Source organism: Agelaius phoeniceus, chromosome 5 (genome assembly GCF_051311805.1).
Source record: "Agelaius phoeniceus isolate bAgePho1 chromosome 5, bAgePho1.hap1, whole genome shotgun sequence".
In the NCBI taxonomy this organism is placed as follows: domain Eukaryota; kingdom Metazoa; phylum Chordata; class Aves; order Passeriformes; family Icteridae; genus Agelaius; species Agelaius phoeniceus.
In genome coordinates, this window is record NC_135269.1 from 37,594,563 (window position 1) to 37,611,671 (window position 17,109).

General features: G+C 38.1%; 1 protein-coding gene across 1 annotated transcript in view; it reads right to left on the reverse strand.

Moving 5' to 3' along the window:
• The window catches only part of TRHDE (thyrotropin releasing hormone degrading enzyme), a 210,068-nt gene that overhangs the window by 9,417 nt on the left and 183,542 nt on the right, over positions 1 to 17,109 (reverse strand). Inside the window, exons 16-18 of the mRNA XM_054631593.2 lie at positions 7,352 to 7,519; positions 6,694 to 6,834; positions 232 to 313 (exon numbers count right to left, since the gene is read on the reverse strand). Of these exons, the coding sequence (XP_054487568.1) occupies positions 232 to 313; positions 6,694 to 6,834; positions 7,352 to 7,519 (391 nt within the window). The remainder of the gene's footprint in view (positions 1 to 231; positions 314 to 6,693; positions 6,835 to 7,351; positions 7,520 to 17,109) is intronic.

Here is a 17,109-nt window from a genome sequence, read left to right on the forward strand (position 1 = left end):
TGCCTGTACAGTACCCCTCCTGACACCAGCTCTACACACTTGTGTGCTTTTGTGATCTGCTCCTCATCCTTGTGCTGCCCAACAGGTTGGTGCTGCACAGGCAGTTGGTCCTTCAACTGCAGCAGAGAGAACAGAGTTTCAGTTGTCCAGAGTTTCTGGAGAACTGTTCCTGCCCTGCTCCCTGCTTGCAATGAACACAGCCTCACATGACAGAAGTAGTTTAAAAATTACCTCTCTTAGTTCTCCTTCAGTATTGAGGAATTCCGTGACCCCACTGACAAGCTTTGAATTCATAAATAATGCTTCTCCATACCTGCAAGGGCAAAAAGAAGATGCACAGAGAGTTACTGCAAGAGCCAGGTCAACTGAAAACTAGGAAGTAATCTTCTGTAATCAAGAGAGAAGGCATAGGACTGATTTTGGGGGATCAAGGGAATAGCACTGGAATGGGGTACTGGTATTTCAGGCTGAAAACCTAGACTGAGACCTTCTTCTAGGCTGAAATGTTTGTAATTATTAAGTCAGATGCTATTAAGCAGAATGGGTATAACTACAGGCACAGATGAGTGCTCCAGAGGAGGAGAGGACCAAACCACCACCCACTAAATGGAACAGAGGGAAGACTTCATGGCAGTCTGCAACTTCCTTATGAGGGGAAGAGGAGGGATGGGCACTGATCTCTTCTCTGTGGTGCCCAGTGACAGGACCTGAGGGAATGGCCTGAAGTTGTGTCAGGGGAGGTTTAGGTTGGATATCAGGAAAAGGTTCTTCACCCAGAGTGTGGTTGGGCACCAGAACAGGCTTCTCAGGGAAGTGCTCACAGTACCAAACCTGTCTGAGTTGAAGCAGTGCTTGGACAATGCTCTTGGGCACACACTGGGAATGGCCCTGTGCAGGGCCAGGGGTTGGACTCAATGATCCTTGTGGATTCCTTCCAACTCAGCTTATTCTGTGATTCTGTGAAATAAAGCTCAAAATACACTTGCCAATGAAGGAGCAGAGCAGCAACTATGGAGAATTATTCTGAGGAACCCTTCAAGCTGTACCATTAAATCAGACTTTTTGATGTGCTGCAGCCTTCTGTATATTTTGTATTCATCCATCTCATCTACATTACAAATAGCCTCTCAAAAACTGAACTGCATCAAATTTTCTTGTTCCACTACCTGATAATTAAAATAAATAATGCTGATAGGAATAATACTACTAAAATAATCCCCTGGGCCACAACGCAGCATTTCAAAGAACCAACCTGGAATGAAAATTTGAAAGCCTGGGCAAGGAATATTTAAAGGATATGCAGAAGCAATCAGGAATGACATTTGGCAGGCAGTTGCTTTGAAACTGGCTGTTCAAATCCTTCTATTCACTTGTTTTTCCACAAGTTTTTTTCAATCCTCCAAATAAAGCACTATAGCACCACTGACCTAGTGATCACTCCTTAAGTTTTACATTTTATGCTGGAAATAGTTTAGTCTGTGGAGTTTGCTGTTTTGGGGCTTGGGGTATTTTCAGTCTCCAGCATGAAGAGTATAATTCCACTGGAAATCAGAAGTAAGTCAAGTTAGATGTCATTCAGCATAGTAAAAGGCACTTGACAAATAGTTACCCTTATATTTATCTGCAAGTATGTCCAAAGCAGTATCTAGCTAATCTAAACATGACTGGTTTTAAGATAGGGAATCCAGATCTCCTGTCAGAGATGTGCAAGTATTACCAATAGGCTTTACTGAAATTATGTTCATCTGGGGGAACAATTCAATTCATCATCCACTTTTACAGACTGATTTATAGAAAGAGTTCAAAATTCAAAGTGAAACGAACCAGCACAGACACAGCTTTCTGTTCTGCTTCTGTTAATCCCAAATTGATTACCCTCAAATGCTTAGGTACTCTAAGCCACAGTTCTTTCAAAGGGGAGAAAGAAAGAGAAGGAAAACCAAAGCAATAGGTACAGAAAGATGAAGAGGGAAGAGAACTATAATCTCTTTGAGAAGAATCTGTTTTAGGGAATGTTTACACTATATTGCTTGTTACCTTGAGCTCTTGTGAGGAGAAACACTGTTAGAGGTATCAAAAATCCTACTCCCTGATCACTAATAAATGAATTAATAATGGCTATTTCAGCAAGTACATATCTTTTCCCAAAATTTCAGTCACACTGGCATATACAGACATCCAGAGGCAAACTATGGGAAGTAGGGATTTCATGGTACTTTAAGTTCATTTAGGCTTTCTAACAAAGCCCTTTATTATTACAGTCTAAAACATAACTGTTTGGAAAACAGGAAGCTCCTCTTGATGGGGTATTTTGACAAGGTTACCAATCCACTTTAGACAAGCAACTTCATAAAAACAGCTGCAGGAATTTTATTTTTCTTACAGTCTACTGTAGCCACCACAGGGCAAACAAGAAGTAACAGAATTCCTTCCACTAAAAATGATACCTTCATGCACACCTGTGCTGATTACTGCCCATTATGTATACTTGGTAAGAAGTCATCCATTTACAGCAATTTCTACAGAAGCTCTGCTGATGAAAAAGCTAGAAAAGTCACGTTCCAAAACAGTATTTTGCAGGTGTGAAACATAAGAATAAATAGGAAAACTCTTTGGTCTTACAAGTGTCAGTCTTCTCACCCTTCACAGGATAGACAACAGCACAAGAGAACCAGGGCCTTACATGCCTGAACTTTAGGGAAACATTCTGCAGACACAGACTCTCCATTGCACCTTTCCTTCTGCGGTTGTAAACCCTCCAGTGCCCCACGTTTGTACAGGCTTTGCACTTGTGCAATCTCTAGAGGCAGCATAGTCCATTTACTTTGGACAGATATAAATGCCTTCCCAAATACTGTCAAGTTCCCAAATGCTGACAAATGATTCAGCACTTGAGAATGAAGGAATTCTTATAGGCATCTGATGTATTAAATTTTCACACACTGACACGTGCTCACAGGATGAAAATGCTTTAGGAGACAAGGTAGTGCATGCTCAGGTAACATGAAGTCAAGCATAGTATTTTCAATTCTCTTTTTCAGAGTTGTAGCACAGATTTCTTACTAAAGACTTGTTGGGCACCTCAATTTTTAAGTCACCTGTGTAAATTATACGAGTGACTTTGAAGATGTTATACATCACCAATATGCCCTGGAAAATGTGAATACAAGCATACTTTAAAATATGAAGGATTAACAATATTTTGTGACAATTCTAACTCCCTGACATGCTATGTTTAAAGCAGGAAATAGAGTTGTAATTTAATCCCCCTCAGCTATTTCACTTTACTATCTGAAACATCAACACTTTTTACACTAAATTAAATGGAAAATACCACTGAGATATCACCTTATTAAATTAATGTTTCATACAAAGTATTTTAAATTTGAATCAAATTAAATAATAAATTATAATCGTAGAAAAAGGATGCCTTGGGACAAAGTCTTCTTGAATCATAGAATCCTAGAATGTTTGGGGTTGGAAATAAAATCCAGTTCCAATCCCCTTGCTATGGGCAGGGACACCTTTCACTAGACCAGGTGAAAGTCGTATCCAACAACATCTCACCACTCTCACAGTAAAATAATTCTTCCTACTATCTAATTTAAACCTGCCGTCCTTCAGTTTGTAGCTTTTTCCCCTTGCCTTATCACCACATGCCCTTGTAAAAATCCCTCTTCAGCTTTCCTGTAAGGACCCTTTAGGTACTGGAAGGTGCTGTAAGGTCTCCCCAAAGCCTTCTGTACATTCCCAGCTCTCTCTCTCTCTCTCTCTCTTCATAGGTCAGATACACCAGGCATCATATCATCTTTGTGACTGTCCTTGGCACTTGCTCCAAGAAGTGCATGTTGTTCTTGAACCATAATTCCACAATAAAGCTTGTATTTTTAAAATGCAGAACTGTGGTGAGCTCATGTCAGAAACTTAATCACAGAATCACAGAACATTAAGGGATTAGAATGAACCTTAAAGATCTTAATGAATGAACTTAGAAGTTCATTCTTAATGAATGAACTTAGAACTAGAATGAACTTAAAGATCATCCAGTTCCAACCCCCATGTGCAGGGACACCTCCTGCTAGACCAGGCTGCTCAAGGCCTTATCCAACCTGGCTTTGAACCTTGCCAAGGGATGGTTGTCCAACCTCCCTGGACAACCAGTTCCAGTGTCTTATCACCCTCACAGTAAAAATTTCTCCCTAATATCTAACTTATTTCTTCTATTTGTACCCATTCCTCCCTGTCCTATCACTACAGTTCCTGATGAAGTCTCCCCCTCTGGCTCCATGGTAGGCTCCCTTCAAATACTGGAAAGTTGCTATTAGGTCTCCATACAGCCTTCTCTTCTCTGGACTGAACAACTCCAAGTTCCTCAGCCTGTCTTTGTAGGACAGGTGCTCCAGTCCTCTTACCAACTTTATGGCCTTCCTCTGGACTTGCTGCAACAGCTCCATGTCCTTCATACTCTGGGGACACTTGAACAGTACACAGCTCTCCAGGTGGGGTCTCACCAGAGCAGAGTAGAGGGGCAGAATTCCCTGCCTTGCCCTGCTTTGGATGCAGCCCAGAGTTGGCTTTCTGGGCTGTGAATGGACATGGCCAGGTCATGTTGAGGTTTTTCCTCAACATCACCCCAAGTCCTTCTCTTCAGGGCTGCTCTCGAATCACTTCTCTGCCCACCCTGGGTGTGGGTGCTCCTGGGATTGCCATGACCAAGGGGAAGGACCTTGCATGCTATTGTGTCACTGTTTCACTGAATAGTTAAGGGGCAAGGTATGAACTAGACTACTCTCTCAAAGTCTCATCTAAAAGGTTCTAATCTGTGATTACAAACAACATTACTTTTAATATATAACATGTATGTACAGCTTGCATAAACTGTTTCATTTCACTGTACTGAATCTTTTGGTGATCAAAAGAAGTTCAAGTGGATGTCATGTTTAGAAAAAGCAACTGCTACAATCTTTTTGGTGGCTCTGACTTGTGTTTGGAAATCAAACTGAATGAAGATAACAAAGAGAGCGTTGAGCAATAAGACAAACTCTCCATTATTTTCATTTTAAAAAGGACAGTAACAGGTCTTTTATGAGGCCTTACTGATTGTTATGAATCCACATTACTCAATGATGCATCCCAAGCAAGCAAAATAAGTACAATTCAAATTCTAGGTGAAGTTAAGCTATTTTAAATTATAACCCAAAAGATTTGGCACGTGGCACAGTTTGTTAAATATTTTCTATTTGTGTACACTGCTTAACTTTGTCCACATCTAAAATCACAGGTGCTATGCAGGTTGTCAGATAAAATATACTTACTAAGGCAGGACACAACTAGAGCATATGTGTTTGTAGCAACATAAATTGTGATGGCTTTATGCCTAAACTCTGGACAAATCCCTGGAGGAACCTGAAAAATTATTTGCCATCTGAACTGGCTTGTGTAATAGTAATACATCTGCCATCCAGTTTCTGTCTAAAGTCCAGTTCCTGGAATAATCACACCAAAAGCAGAGAATTCTTAATTTTTAAACTCTTCAGCACTCTTAGAGCTTTTTTGGAAATGGCTTTCAAGAAGTATGCTTCTGCAATATAAATTTCCAAAACCAATTCCAGCTCAAACCTATTTTCCTAGATAAACTTCTTCTAAAATCTCACTATACTACTAAGTATTATCCAAAACAGCATGAACAATTTTCTGAATTTTTAGGAAAATTAAACTCAGTGTCTGAGTTTCTTTGACACTTACTTTGATGCTGTAAAACCTGTAGGAAGTTTGCACCTGTATTCATCAGGCACTGAGATTTAGTTGCTTAAATACACCACTTTAAATGTACCATTTCAAATATTCTATGGTACAATAGTTGGCTCCTCACAAGTCCAGAATGGAACAGATCTGCAATGCCTTTCCTGCCAACACCAAAGGTGTGACCTGGCATGGGATGCCTTAAAATCTTGGACACCTGCCTTTCAGAATCTGAATCTCATCCAAGCTGTGGTCCTTTTTAATCTGTCAGTATCAGATGAGTTGCTGTGCAATCTTTCAGGCCCTCAGGCTGTCCCTAAAGAACTACAGAATTATGTGATTCATTGAATTAATATCAAAATCTTCATCAAAAAGGATTTTAAAATGTTGACTGGGCTTCAGAGTAGGCACATGTAGCACTTGTTCAAAGAGAAAGAGAAGCAGGTGTAAGGAGCAACCTTGTCTCATTTCTGTTCATCAATTTTTAATTCAAAATGTTGCTCCCCTATTACTTGAAACTCACCTAAAACACAGAGTGGAAAGAAAGGGGATGACACTATATTAACATCCTTTTGAAAATGGAATTTTTTCTATCCGACTTTAAATCAGAAAAACTCCTTTGGGAACTGCCATTTTTTCTCTGTGTAGAAATAGGACTGCAGCACTTGACATATAGATAAAATTCATTATCATAAGCACAGACACAATACACTAATATATATACAGATGATTGCCGAGACACAAATGTCTCTATGCATGTGTGTGATAATCCATGAATAAATGCATTTATGACTCATGTGTGGCTATTTCATATTTAGAGACATCTCTATTCATGGATTAAAAGATAATGGACTAGATTCAGGAACTTACATAAATACACACTTATACAATACTTACACAAATTTTATAAAGATAAGAAAATAAAAATAAATTAAGAATTTTTATCCATACCTAGCATTCAGTATTTTCCATTTGTCTCTGAAAAACTTCCAAGCAAGATCCCTTCCATGTGGATTTCGAGCTACATGGATTATCACATCAATTGCATCCTGATCCAGGACAACTTCGGAGTTGAGAGACAAATTCAAAAGTCTAGTGGGAGAAACAAGAACATTTAGTTTCACAATCACATTGTCCAACATCAGTCCATCAGAAAACTTTTGGAAAAAAAAGATCACTGCTGAATTGTTTAAGTCTCCAAATGAATTCAGTGGATTATTTCTATGATTCCAAAGACTGGACACATTTAGGAATCAGAAAAATCTCGATGTAAAATTATTTGAGGAAAAGCTGAGTGGAACTTTACACGTGCATTTTTACTGATCTGTAAGATCAGATTGGTCAAGACATGGTAAATAAAGGACACGGTAACAAAAAAATACCAGTAATTATTACAGGATTTTAAACATTTCCAATGAAGAAAGGAAAATCTGGAACTGATATGTGTCAGTTTTCATATGCATTAATGCAAAAGTGTAAGATGGCTTCAACAGACAGTAAGCCTGTACTTGAAAAGCAAATTTCTGTCCTTTAGATGAAAGCTCAAGTGATGATCCATAACTGTTGAAGTGATTATTAGTAACAGATTCAAATATTGAATATTTTTTACCTGTTAAGCAAATTTCTGTCATCACTGCAAGTTAAGGCTTCTAATAGTATTTTCTTCTCAGACACTGCTGTGGTAGAATGAAATTTCATCCAAATGAACTCCCATACATCTTCATCCATCAGTGAAACTCCTGTACAGTAGACAATGTCTCTCACATTGAGAGGGATTCTACAAGAGAAATCAGTATTAGCATTTTGGTAAACAAGCAGCCTCCTGATATTGGATACAAAGGAGGACCATTTCTGAGACTTCAAATTTATTGTCCAATAGTAATGGGCTTTTTTGAAAATTACATTTGCTTCTCTTTACTGCTGCGAACATTTTCCAAGCCATCCTAATGGGCTTTCTAAAGGGTAGCAAATGCTTGCCATTTTCTTCATAACACCATCACATTGTCAGAAGACTATAAAATATGGTCATGGAGTTCATCAACTTATAATGTGCCACATAACCTACAGATAACATAAGCTCTCCAAATTAGTATGGGATCTTATCACTGCTGCTGGGCTCTGTGCCAAATCTGCTCTTCTTGTCTTTTCCACTGTTTTACAACAGGACCTGAGCAGCCAGAAACTCCTTCTTGCTTGGGCTGGAAAGTGCTTCATCTTCATATAGTAAGATACAAGTAAGAAAGGATGTGCTGTGACAATGATACTTAAATATGATATTGTCAGGAAGAAAGATTTGGGTGTTTGTTTTAGCATATAATACCAGTACAAAAGCAGCTGTGCCATAGAGAACTGTAATTACTGCTAAATTAATATCAACTTAAACTACAGTTAAATTACCAAATTCAGACCTAGTGTATATATGTGCATATGTATGTGTTATATAGTATGTGCATATGTACAGTGTTCTTCTAAAAAGGTCTCAGCTGGGCTTTCAATTTCCTACCTTGCTTATGTTTCCTATACAGGCATAGAAGCTGAAAAATTTGTACCATTGTCCCATTAGTTCAGGTAGGAACTGTGGGCTGGAAGGACTGTCACTCTGTGTTTGGCTAGTACAGACACAGCAGCAGATGTACCTAGGAGTGGATGTCTTACCCCAGAATAGATAGCACTCCTCACTTTCAAAATTTACAGTAAAATGTATCAATTCAATGGGCTGTCCCAGCTAGCCATTTTTTACATTCTAAGGGCCAACACCAGCAATTTTAGCAGCAGTGTAGTCAGCAAGCACAGGATCATTTGCATCTCTGGAAAGGAAGGAGACCTTAAGACAAGGGATGAAGCTGATCCCATGATCATAGCCTAGATGTCACCATTTTCCTTGCTAAGCAAACTCTACTGCCACCAAATCAGTAGTAGTATATTTGCAGTGCTGCAGCAGATCTAATCAAAATCATCCAATCAACTGCTCCAGGGAAAGTTTTAGGTCTGTACCTATAAGCTAAGTAATTAGGACAATGTGAAAAAAACTCAGCCCGTACAAAGCAAGACATCAAACACAAATACTGCTTTTAAAAGGCTTACTTTCAGAAATTACAAAATGTACAGCTATGAAACACTACCAGCTTCTCCTGTGAGAGGCTTGCAGTCGGCACTGTAGATAGGGGGGTTCCTTTTGTGGAAATGAAAATTGCTTATGAAAGTGCTAATGTCCCCAAAGTAATTTCTCTTTAACTATTGCTCCTACAGAGAGTCCTCTAATTGAATTTTGTCCATTTGTGGGGATTTTTGCTTTCTCACTCGTCCAGTCATTTTGGGCATGCATTTTATCATTATCTAAATATCCGAAATCTCTTCAGTCTACAGGTTTTTTAGTATTAGAGATTCCTGGAAAATTGCAGTTCCAAGGCACTAGATCAGCATGTGGATTGTTTGTCCCTTGTATTAACTGAATCAAGTGGATAAAATTACCATTATTTTGGTACTGCTTGGGTTGTAACACTGCAGAACACATCCTGTTGTTAGTGAAACCTCATCTGTGCATTCAAGGCTGCTCTTTTTTTTAAAGAGCTAATATGATTGATGGATACTTCAGAAGAATAAAAATAAACGTTTAAGAGCATCACTTTAAATGGCTTTAATTTGAATACTGATCCAATTTATTTAACTTTCTTTTTCTTGCATTAGAGATATGATGGTGAGAATGAAATGTGTAGCTAGTCGAGCTCATTTAAAAATTAAACACTTTAGGAGAGAAAGTTAAAAATTAAACAGTTAGGAAAAAATGAACTAAAATCGTGCTATGCCTTTACAGGGATTTCTTTCTTTCAAGAGTGAATTATAAAGCTCTACAATGAGCTAAGAATAATGTTCTAAGTCATAATTAATTGGTACATATTTGCTCCTATTTAAAGTATGCTCTAACAATTGAAGATACACTTATAGAATTGGACCATAATTATTTATCTTCTGGGGAAATTGTGTTCTAATTTTTTAAATGTAAATGCACACAGATTAGACAGTTCTTTGATTAAGTAACAAGTTTCAACACCATTTAGGGTTCTATTTGACAAAGTAAATTAATCAGGAACATTATTCTTATTTTTGCAACAATTTAACATTTAACTTAAGCCTATTTTTCTTGATGACTATATTTATAATCTTGTTTAATAGGTTACAAGGCTCAGATAAGAAACAAGAATGAAGTATTAATACTTTGTTGGCAGATCTGTAATACAGATTCTATTATAAAAAAGAGCACCATACAGCTTATTTTTAAAAACTTCAATCCCAAATCTTATACTCCCATTCTCTATTACAAACTTCAGGAGTCATGCTGCTGGCACCATTGTGCAGAGAGAGGAGGAGATGATCCTCTGCCATAGCACATGCCCAGTCTAAAGAGAGAGGGCAGAACTTTCCCTTGAAAACTGAGGTACAGAGCTGTGATGGGCTCGACATTCAGGAGCCTGTCCCACCTCGAATTCAGAGGACATTAACTGAGGATGTGGCTACTCAAGGTGTCTGGGGCAAAGCTATGCACAGTCCCTGTCCTGTGCTCCCAAGTTTCAGGTATCACAGGTGCCTGACAGAGGCAGGCAGAGAATACATCATCCCCCAAGTGATGGTTACTGCTATTGCTCCTTCCCATTCCTACTGCAGATCCCCCACAAGTGAACATGCAACCAGCAAAGTCAAGCTCTTCAACACTGATTTTAATAACTGAGCAATGAGTTAAGTACTTCTTTTTGGTACCAGTCCCTGAGTAGATATGTCTTTGTCCATTCTGGACAGTTTTTGCACCAAAAATATGGTTGTTTCTGATCATAAAAAAAATAGTGGTCATTTTCCAAAGTTGCGGAGAGATCATCCCTGAATGAGAAAATTGGAAGCTAATCTATTGAAATTTTAAAGATTTAAAATTAATTACTGCTAATCCGTAATCACTACATATAGGGTCATTTTACTCTGGTGACACATAGAAGTCAGAAGACAAAAACCACTGCCTGAACCAGCTGCTCCATAATGCCCCATTTCACCTTTTACAAGATGAAGTCCTCTCTCTATTTAGACCCAGATGGTCTTCCAGAGTGCTAAGTCCTTGATTAACTCATGCACTCAGCAGTGGGTTTTTCCTCCTTAAGTTTTATTGACTTGAGTGCAAGATTCTACTCAAATGTTGTAACAACCTATTAATTACTAAATCACTTCAGCAACATTGGCTCACATTAGCTGGCAAAGCTCCAGAAACATTTCAAAATGCATGAATAGCTATGCCTGATTTTTTTTTTCAGTAATTAAAGCTTCTAGGGGTTGCAAACACAGAAGAAGGGATTCACTTTATTTTTTTACATTTATCAGACACTCATGTGTGAAAAAAATTAAAATAACTCTCATTTTTTCACATTTGCTGCTAACAACTTCCAAAAATAGCTGCTAGGCATCAATCCCTTGAAAGAACCCAGTGCCTCTTCCAAGAAAATAACAAAAGTAATTAACCTGTTGGCCATGTTCTCACAAATACTTATGTAGGCGGTTAAACTCAAGTACATTTCTCAGTTGTTGCAAGACAGTAGCACTACTATGTCCACGTGAAACACAGAAATAAAATTATCTACCACAAGTAATTAGATAGAGAAATAAAGGAGAAAGTAAAGGAAAGAAAAAATGCTTGTTTGGAAAAATTTTGATTTTCTATCACCTAAGTCAGACTTCATTGAAATTACTTCAATTAATGACTGGTAATTCACTACTCCCTCAGATCTATGGGGAGTTTTGTTTATAGACATGCAACACACTCCTATACATGCCTGCAATTGTTTTTCTGGTGGCATTTCCACTGAGTTGTTAGAGGTACAGGCAATTAAGCACACTGCCAGCTCAGGCAGGTGGATTGATATGAATCTGTTATTCCTTGTAGAGGAAACACAAAATTTTCATGAACTAGTGTGGAGGCTCACAATGCACAAATTTGGCTTACTGGTTATCACTGTACTTCAAATTATGTGATGAAAGACGTTTACTTCACTATTTACACCTTTCTTAAGATGATAAAGAATTAACTAATGTTCCTAACCATCACAACAGCATGACAGAAGTGAAATGGAGAACAGTAGCCACTGAAAAAGTCCATATCTACATTATTACACTTTAAAAGAAGAGATGAGGTTGTTTAGTGCAGAGATGTAAGATCCTGTTTTCATTACTTAGTAACCAAAAGTGGTTCATTTGTAATTCAAACAACACACAGATGTGTTCTAACTTGAAACCCACGGACAGAACAGCAAAGTTCATCTCTTCTTCTCTTTTCAGGGATCTCTGGCCTGTAGCAGGGCACCCTGCCCCCCACAAGAGCTTATCTGTTGCTTGTTAACCAGTCAGGTAACTCAAACAGGAATAGCTGTCTTGTAGTGAGTCCTTTTGGCACCACAGGGTTAACACAGGTCCAGCAACTCACAATTGACAATAAACACCTTAATGTTGATGTGAGATCCAAAAGATAAGTTAGATTTTCACTGACAGACACTTCACTTTACAAACTATATAAACTACACCAAACTCTCACAAGGCAGAAATCCTCTACACATTTCATGGAAATGTATGAGTAGGGATGCATGCTTCTCTATTACTCCCACTGAGACTGAGTGAAGGAATCTGTGTACGTTGTTATTATTTCAGTGGTAAGTTACATTTGACTCCTAATCAATACTGTATCTTTTGCTAGCTTTATTATAGGTACCTTGATGTCGTGCACTGGCTTATGTCATGCTGTAATCTACTAGTAGTTCCTTTCAGTTTTATACTGTGTAGTAACTCTGATTAAGATCTTTTGTCTTTTATCTCCTGTCTGTTCAATAAATAATTAATTTTATTAAAATAGACCTGATCTGCCATCCTCAGTACTTGCGGGCCAGAATAATTTCTTAATTGAAACTGTTGCCAAAACCTGAGGTTAAAACAGGACTTGTCTGAAGCTCCCACTGGTCCTGTGACATGGCCCCACCTCAGCACTCCAAGATTTCTCAGAACAACCTGGATGATTAGACCAGAACAGTTTTAAAAGATCTGTGTTTGCATTCAGAATGGTCCATCAGTCTCTACTTCTCATTCACAAAGACAGACAAATGCAAACTTCATTAACCCATGGGTTACAGAATGGATGCTGGCTTAGCCTAATTCAGTGCAACAGCTTGCACTCCTCACTGCAAACATCATCAGAACTGATCAGAGTGATTGTGACAGAAGATTAATTGTACAAATAGTGAAAAATGCATTAAAGCTAAAATCACCCCAAAGTGATATGACATCAGCATCAGTGAAATGCATTTACCCTAAGTTTTCTAGGGGTATTAAGGCAATTAATTAAGGTACTTTGTTTCCATGTAAATGACAGCAATAAATAGCAATGGTTATGTTTCTAAAGAAGTTAAAAATCGGAGCAAAGGAAAGTGGCTATGACTAGCTGGGGCCTTCCAATAGGTCTGGTATCATCTCACAGAACATGTGCACATAACTGTTCAGTGCTGCATGTCAGCACAAGAACAGCATCACCACAGTCCTACTAACAGAATCAGAACTCCTTTTTCTGCTGAAGGCAAAATCAGCTGTCTCAAATTGAAGCAGCTCTCTCATATATTCATGTTTACATCATCCTGTTTAACTTTGCCCCAAGCAAGCATACATCCACAGGCAACTTTGCCAGCAGAAATGTATATGTGGCAACCTGTAGCTGATGTATGGTAAGAGTAGCTGGCAGGTAACTGTGCCTGCACCCGCAGAGATGTTTGTAAAAACAGGCTCATGTCTATGGGTAAGTTACGCTTCGAGCCGTCATGGTGTGTATTTGAATATTAACCCCTGTTATCACCTGTCAGGACTTTACATATTGCAGCTCTCCATGCATTCTTTCCTGAACTTCAGAAATGCATGTTTACTGAACCTATCCAAGGCAAGTAGTCTGAAAATGCTAATCCTCTTAGAAACATGTTTTTCTTTCAGAATAGATGCAGTGAAAGTTAAAGGGGTTAACAAGGCTGATTATTAAACTCAGGCAGGCATTGAATGGTAATTTTGTTAATTTTTTAGGCTGAACCACAATGCTGTTATATCTAAGGAGTGTGAATAATGTATTTCTTCACACATGAAAGCTCCACAGGGATGAGCTCAGTTAAATGAAGGTAGAAGCAAACATCTTTATTTTCAGCCAACAGTAGCTTCTCTTGTACAACATTCTGCTCTTGACTGAATCCCAGTAACTTTACATTCTCAAACTACAAGGGAAATTTCAACATGGTTATATGCTTTCTACTCTGTATTCTTCTGAACATCAGCATGGAAGTTTCAAGGGTTTCCATTGTTTCAGTACAGGAGCAGCATATATCCCAATTTAAGAGAGTGAAAATTATTGTTTTAAGATCACCATCAAGTCAGAAGTAAATACAGCCCTTCAAGCAATGTCATTTAAAAAAAAGAGTAAAATTACTTCAATTCATTGATTACAACACTGCAAGATCTACTTTGAGGTCTAACCCCAGATCTTCAGTAGAAAGAAATAATGACTATTTTTTAACAACTGCAGGGATTAAAATATATCAATTCCTAAACCACCAAAACAAGATGTCTCCTTACAATTTCTTCTGCTTCTGATGCTATGTGTTTGCCTTGCTCCTTGTACAAACAAATTTGCTCAGACTTCTTTTTTTTTCCATTGTATTTTGCCCTGAAAAAGTGATCATGAGCAATACCACCTAAAGCCCCTCACACACTAAGTATTTCTGGCATTTCAGGTACTGAAGCTCCTTTTCCTTCAGATGAATGCTCTCTCATCTTTAGACTGGAGAGCTGTATCATTTCTCCTGCTAATGAAATAAATTCCAGAGGCTGAGCTGAAGCCAGAAGAGGAAAGTGTATTGCAGTATCTTAATACTGTCCCAAACACCTCGCAGACAGGTCATCAGGCTTGCTTTCTGCATTGGCAGATACAGAGCTGAGGTATAAACCAAAGCACAGCAAACCACTGGAATCTCAGCACTACTGCTTGAAATGGTGTTGAAGAGCAGTTGTGCTGGAAAAGAAAAGGAGCAGTCATTTTCCTGCTTTAGTGACAACATTGAAAGGCATCTTTTGCAAGGACCCCATACTCTACGATTGCCATTTATGTATTCATTTGATATAGGTATCCTTCCTATTACCTGTAGTGCTGGACCCTAAGAGACAACACTCACACTTCAGAATCTCATGTTAAGAGGCTCTTCACAGCACAGTGGCTGCTGCCAGCTGCATTTCAGAGGCCCCTAAATCCCCCTGTAGGAAGCATAACTCTGAGCACCTGATTCTGCTCTATGAGCCAAGCATCCAAAAATGAAGCAATACCTAAATCACTTTAAAAATTCCAGTCTTCACAGCCTCTCAGCTGACTTCCACTTTCATGCATAGAGGCTAGTGTTGTAGATCACATATAAATTGGGATTTTTCACTAATTCCAGAAGAAAATCTGCAGCACTATAGTTGGAAATCTAAGGGTTTTTTCAAACAGTAATGAAAATACAAGAAGAGCTCTGGTCTTCCGCCAAGAATGACCATTATTTTACTTGGTGAACAGTGGCAAATTATTTGCACAGTAAAGAGTATATAATTACAAAATGCTAACAGTATCTGATATCACAATTACTTCACTTTCTTATTGTGAAGAGTAGATGGCAATTCATTTCTGGACCTACCAGATTGAATGTAATTACTAAAAAGCACAGCAATTGTAAGTATATGCCAGTAAAACACAGTTAGATGTTACTGTACTACCTGACACTTCATCCAAAACCAAATATTACAAATAAAACATTTCAAAAGGACATCTAAAAAGTCATAGATTATTAATGTGGCTAAAAAAGTGATGAATGTTAGGATTTCTTCAGTATTATTAAAAGCACATTCTCTGTTATAGTTATTTCAGCTTTAACTGCAGTAACTGCCAGGGAATCAAAAACCTCCCTGATATGATTTACTGACTGTGCATTTATGCGGTATTTAATATCATATTTTAATTTGATACTGACTTAATTTTCACTTGATTAAAATCTTGAGACACAAATCTAATTCCATTGTCTCTACTGCTTTGAAAAATTTTTGTCATCTTCCAGAATAAAGTTTCTGGGTGGGAGGATGGGTAGTAATGTTGCAAATTAACCTTTATTTTTACTGTCACAGTGACACTCAAATTATATCTATATATAAAATATCTCTGAGCTCTCTGGAACTCTGTTTTTGTGCTCTGGCTATTCAAACCCACCAAAACCAGGCTTTCTGCAACCATCAGTCAATTACATGGTCTTGTTTCAGAAAAGGGAATGACAAACCCAAGAACATTTACAGTAATTGCTGATAAGGAATGGAATAGGCAAGGATACACAGAGTTTCTGTATCTGTCACCAACTTTTTTCACCAGTTGTCAGAGAAGTCTGGAGAAAGAGGAGCATGAGTTTCCCCTTCTTTGTGAGGAAACAAGACCTGAGGGAATCTTACAGGTTCTGAGGAGGCTGTTTGCAACAAATTCACAAGCAGCTGTTCAGGGCATCAAACTGAGCAAAACACTTGATTGATGACAAAGACTACAAATCAGTACCTTTTAGATATGCTCTATGCATACATTTTGTACTTGTCTTCTTGCCCTTTGCACTTGAGCTAGTTATTGCCTCTAAAGTGCTAAAAGAGACAGAAGCATGACTCAAACGCCATGCTAATTAAATTCTGATTGTGGAATCATCATTTCTTAGTAAAAAAGCAGGAAAAAGAGCCCTTGCTTTACTTTCAGGTTTCAGTCTGAATTAGCTTAAACTGAGTAAAGGTGCTGTGGGATAGCTCTGATTCAACAGGATCTGAACATTCCCGAGAGAACACTGACATACCCTATGAATGTTGTTCATTGTGTGAAACACAAGCTGATTTTATGTTTACTGAGCTGCTATTACTAGTGGTCTTTGTAATGTTGTTTCAATGTAAGTAGATAGTAAAATAAGTTTTGCTCTATGTATTAGTTATAATATATTAGTTACATTCAGGATGTGAGACTGTTCTGAGAAAACTGGGAAATTCTGGAGCACAGGACAGAACAAATCCTACAATCTTAAAAAATAAATAAAAGTGTGTCTCTATCTTCTTTGCCAGTTGTGCCCCTATTTATCAGCTGACTGTCAATCTCTATTCTGTAATTACATTATTTGTTGCAGCCATTTTTCAAAACTGTGCAGTTCCTTTGAGAAACACATTGCTTTAACTTAGTAGCTATTCTCCTCTGCCCTGCTGTGGTGCTTTTATCATAATACTCATCATATGCTGGCAACTACAATCTTCTGCTACCAAAAATGGCCCCAT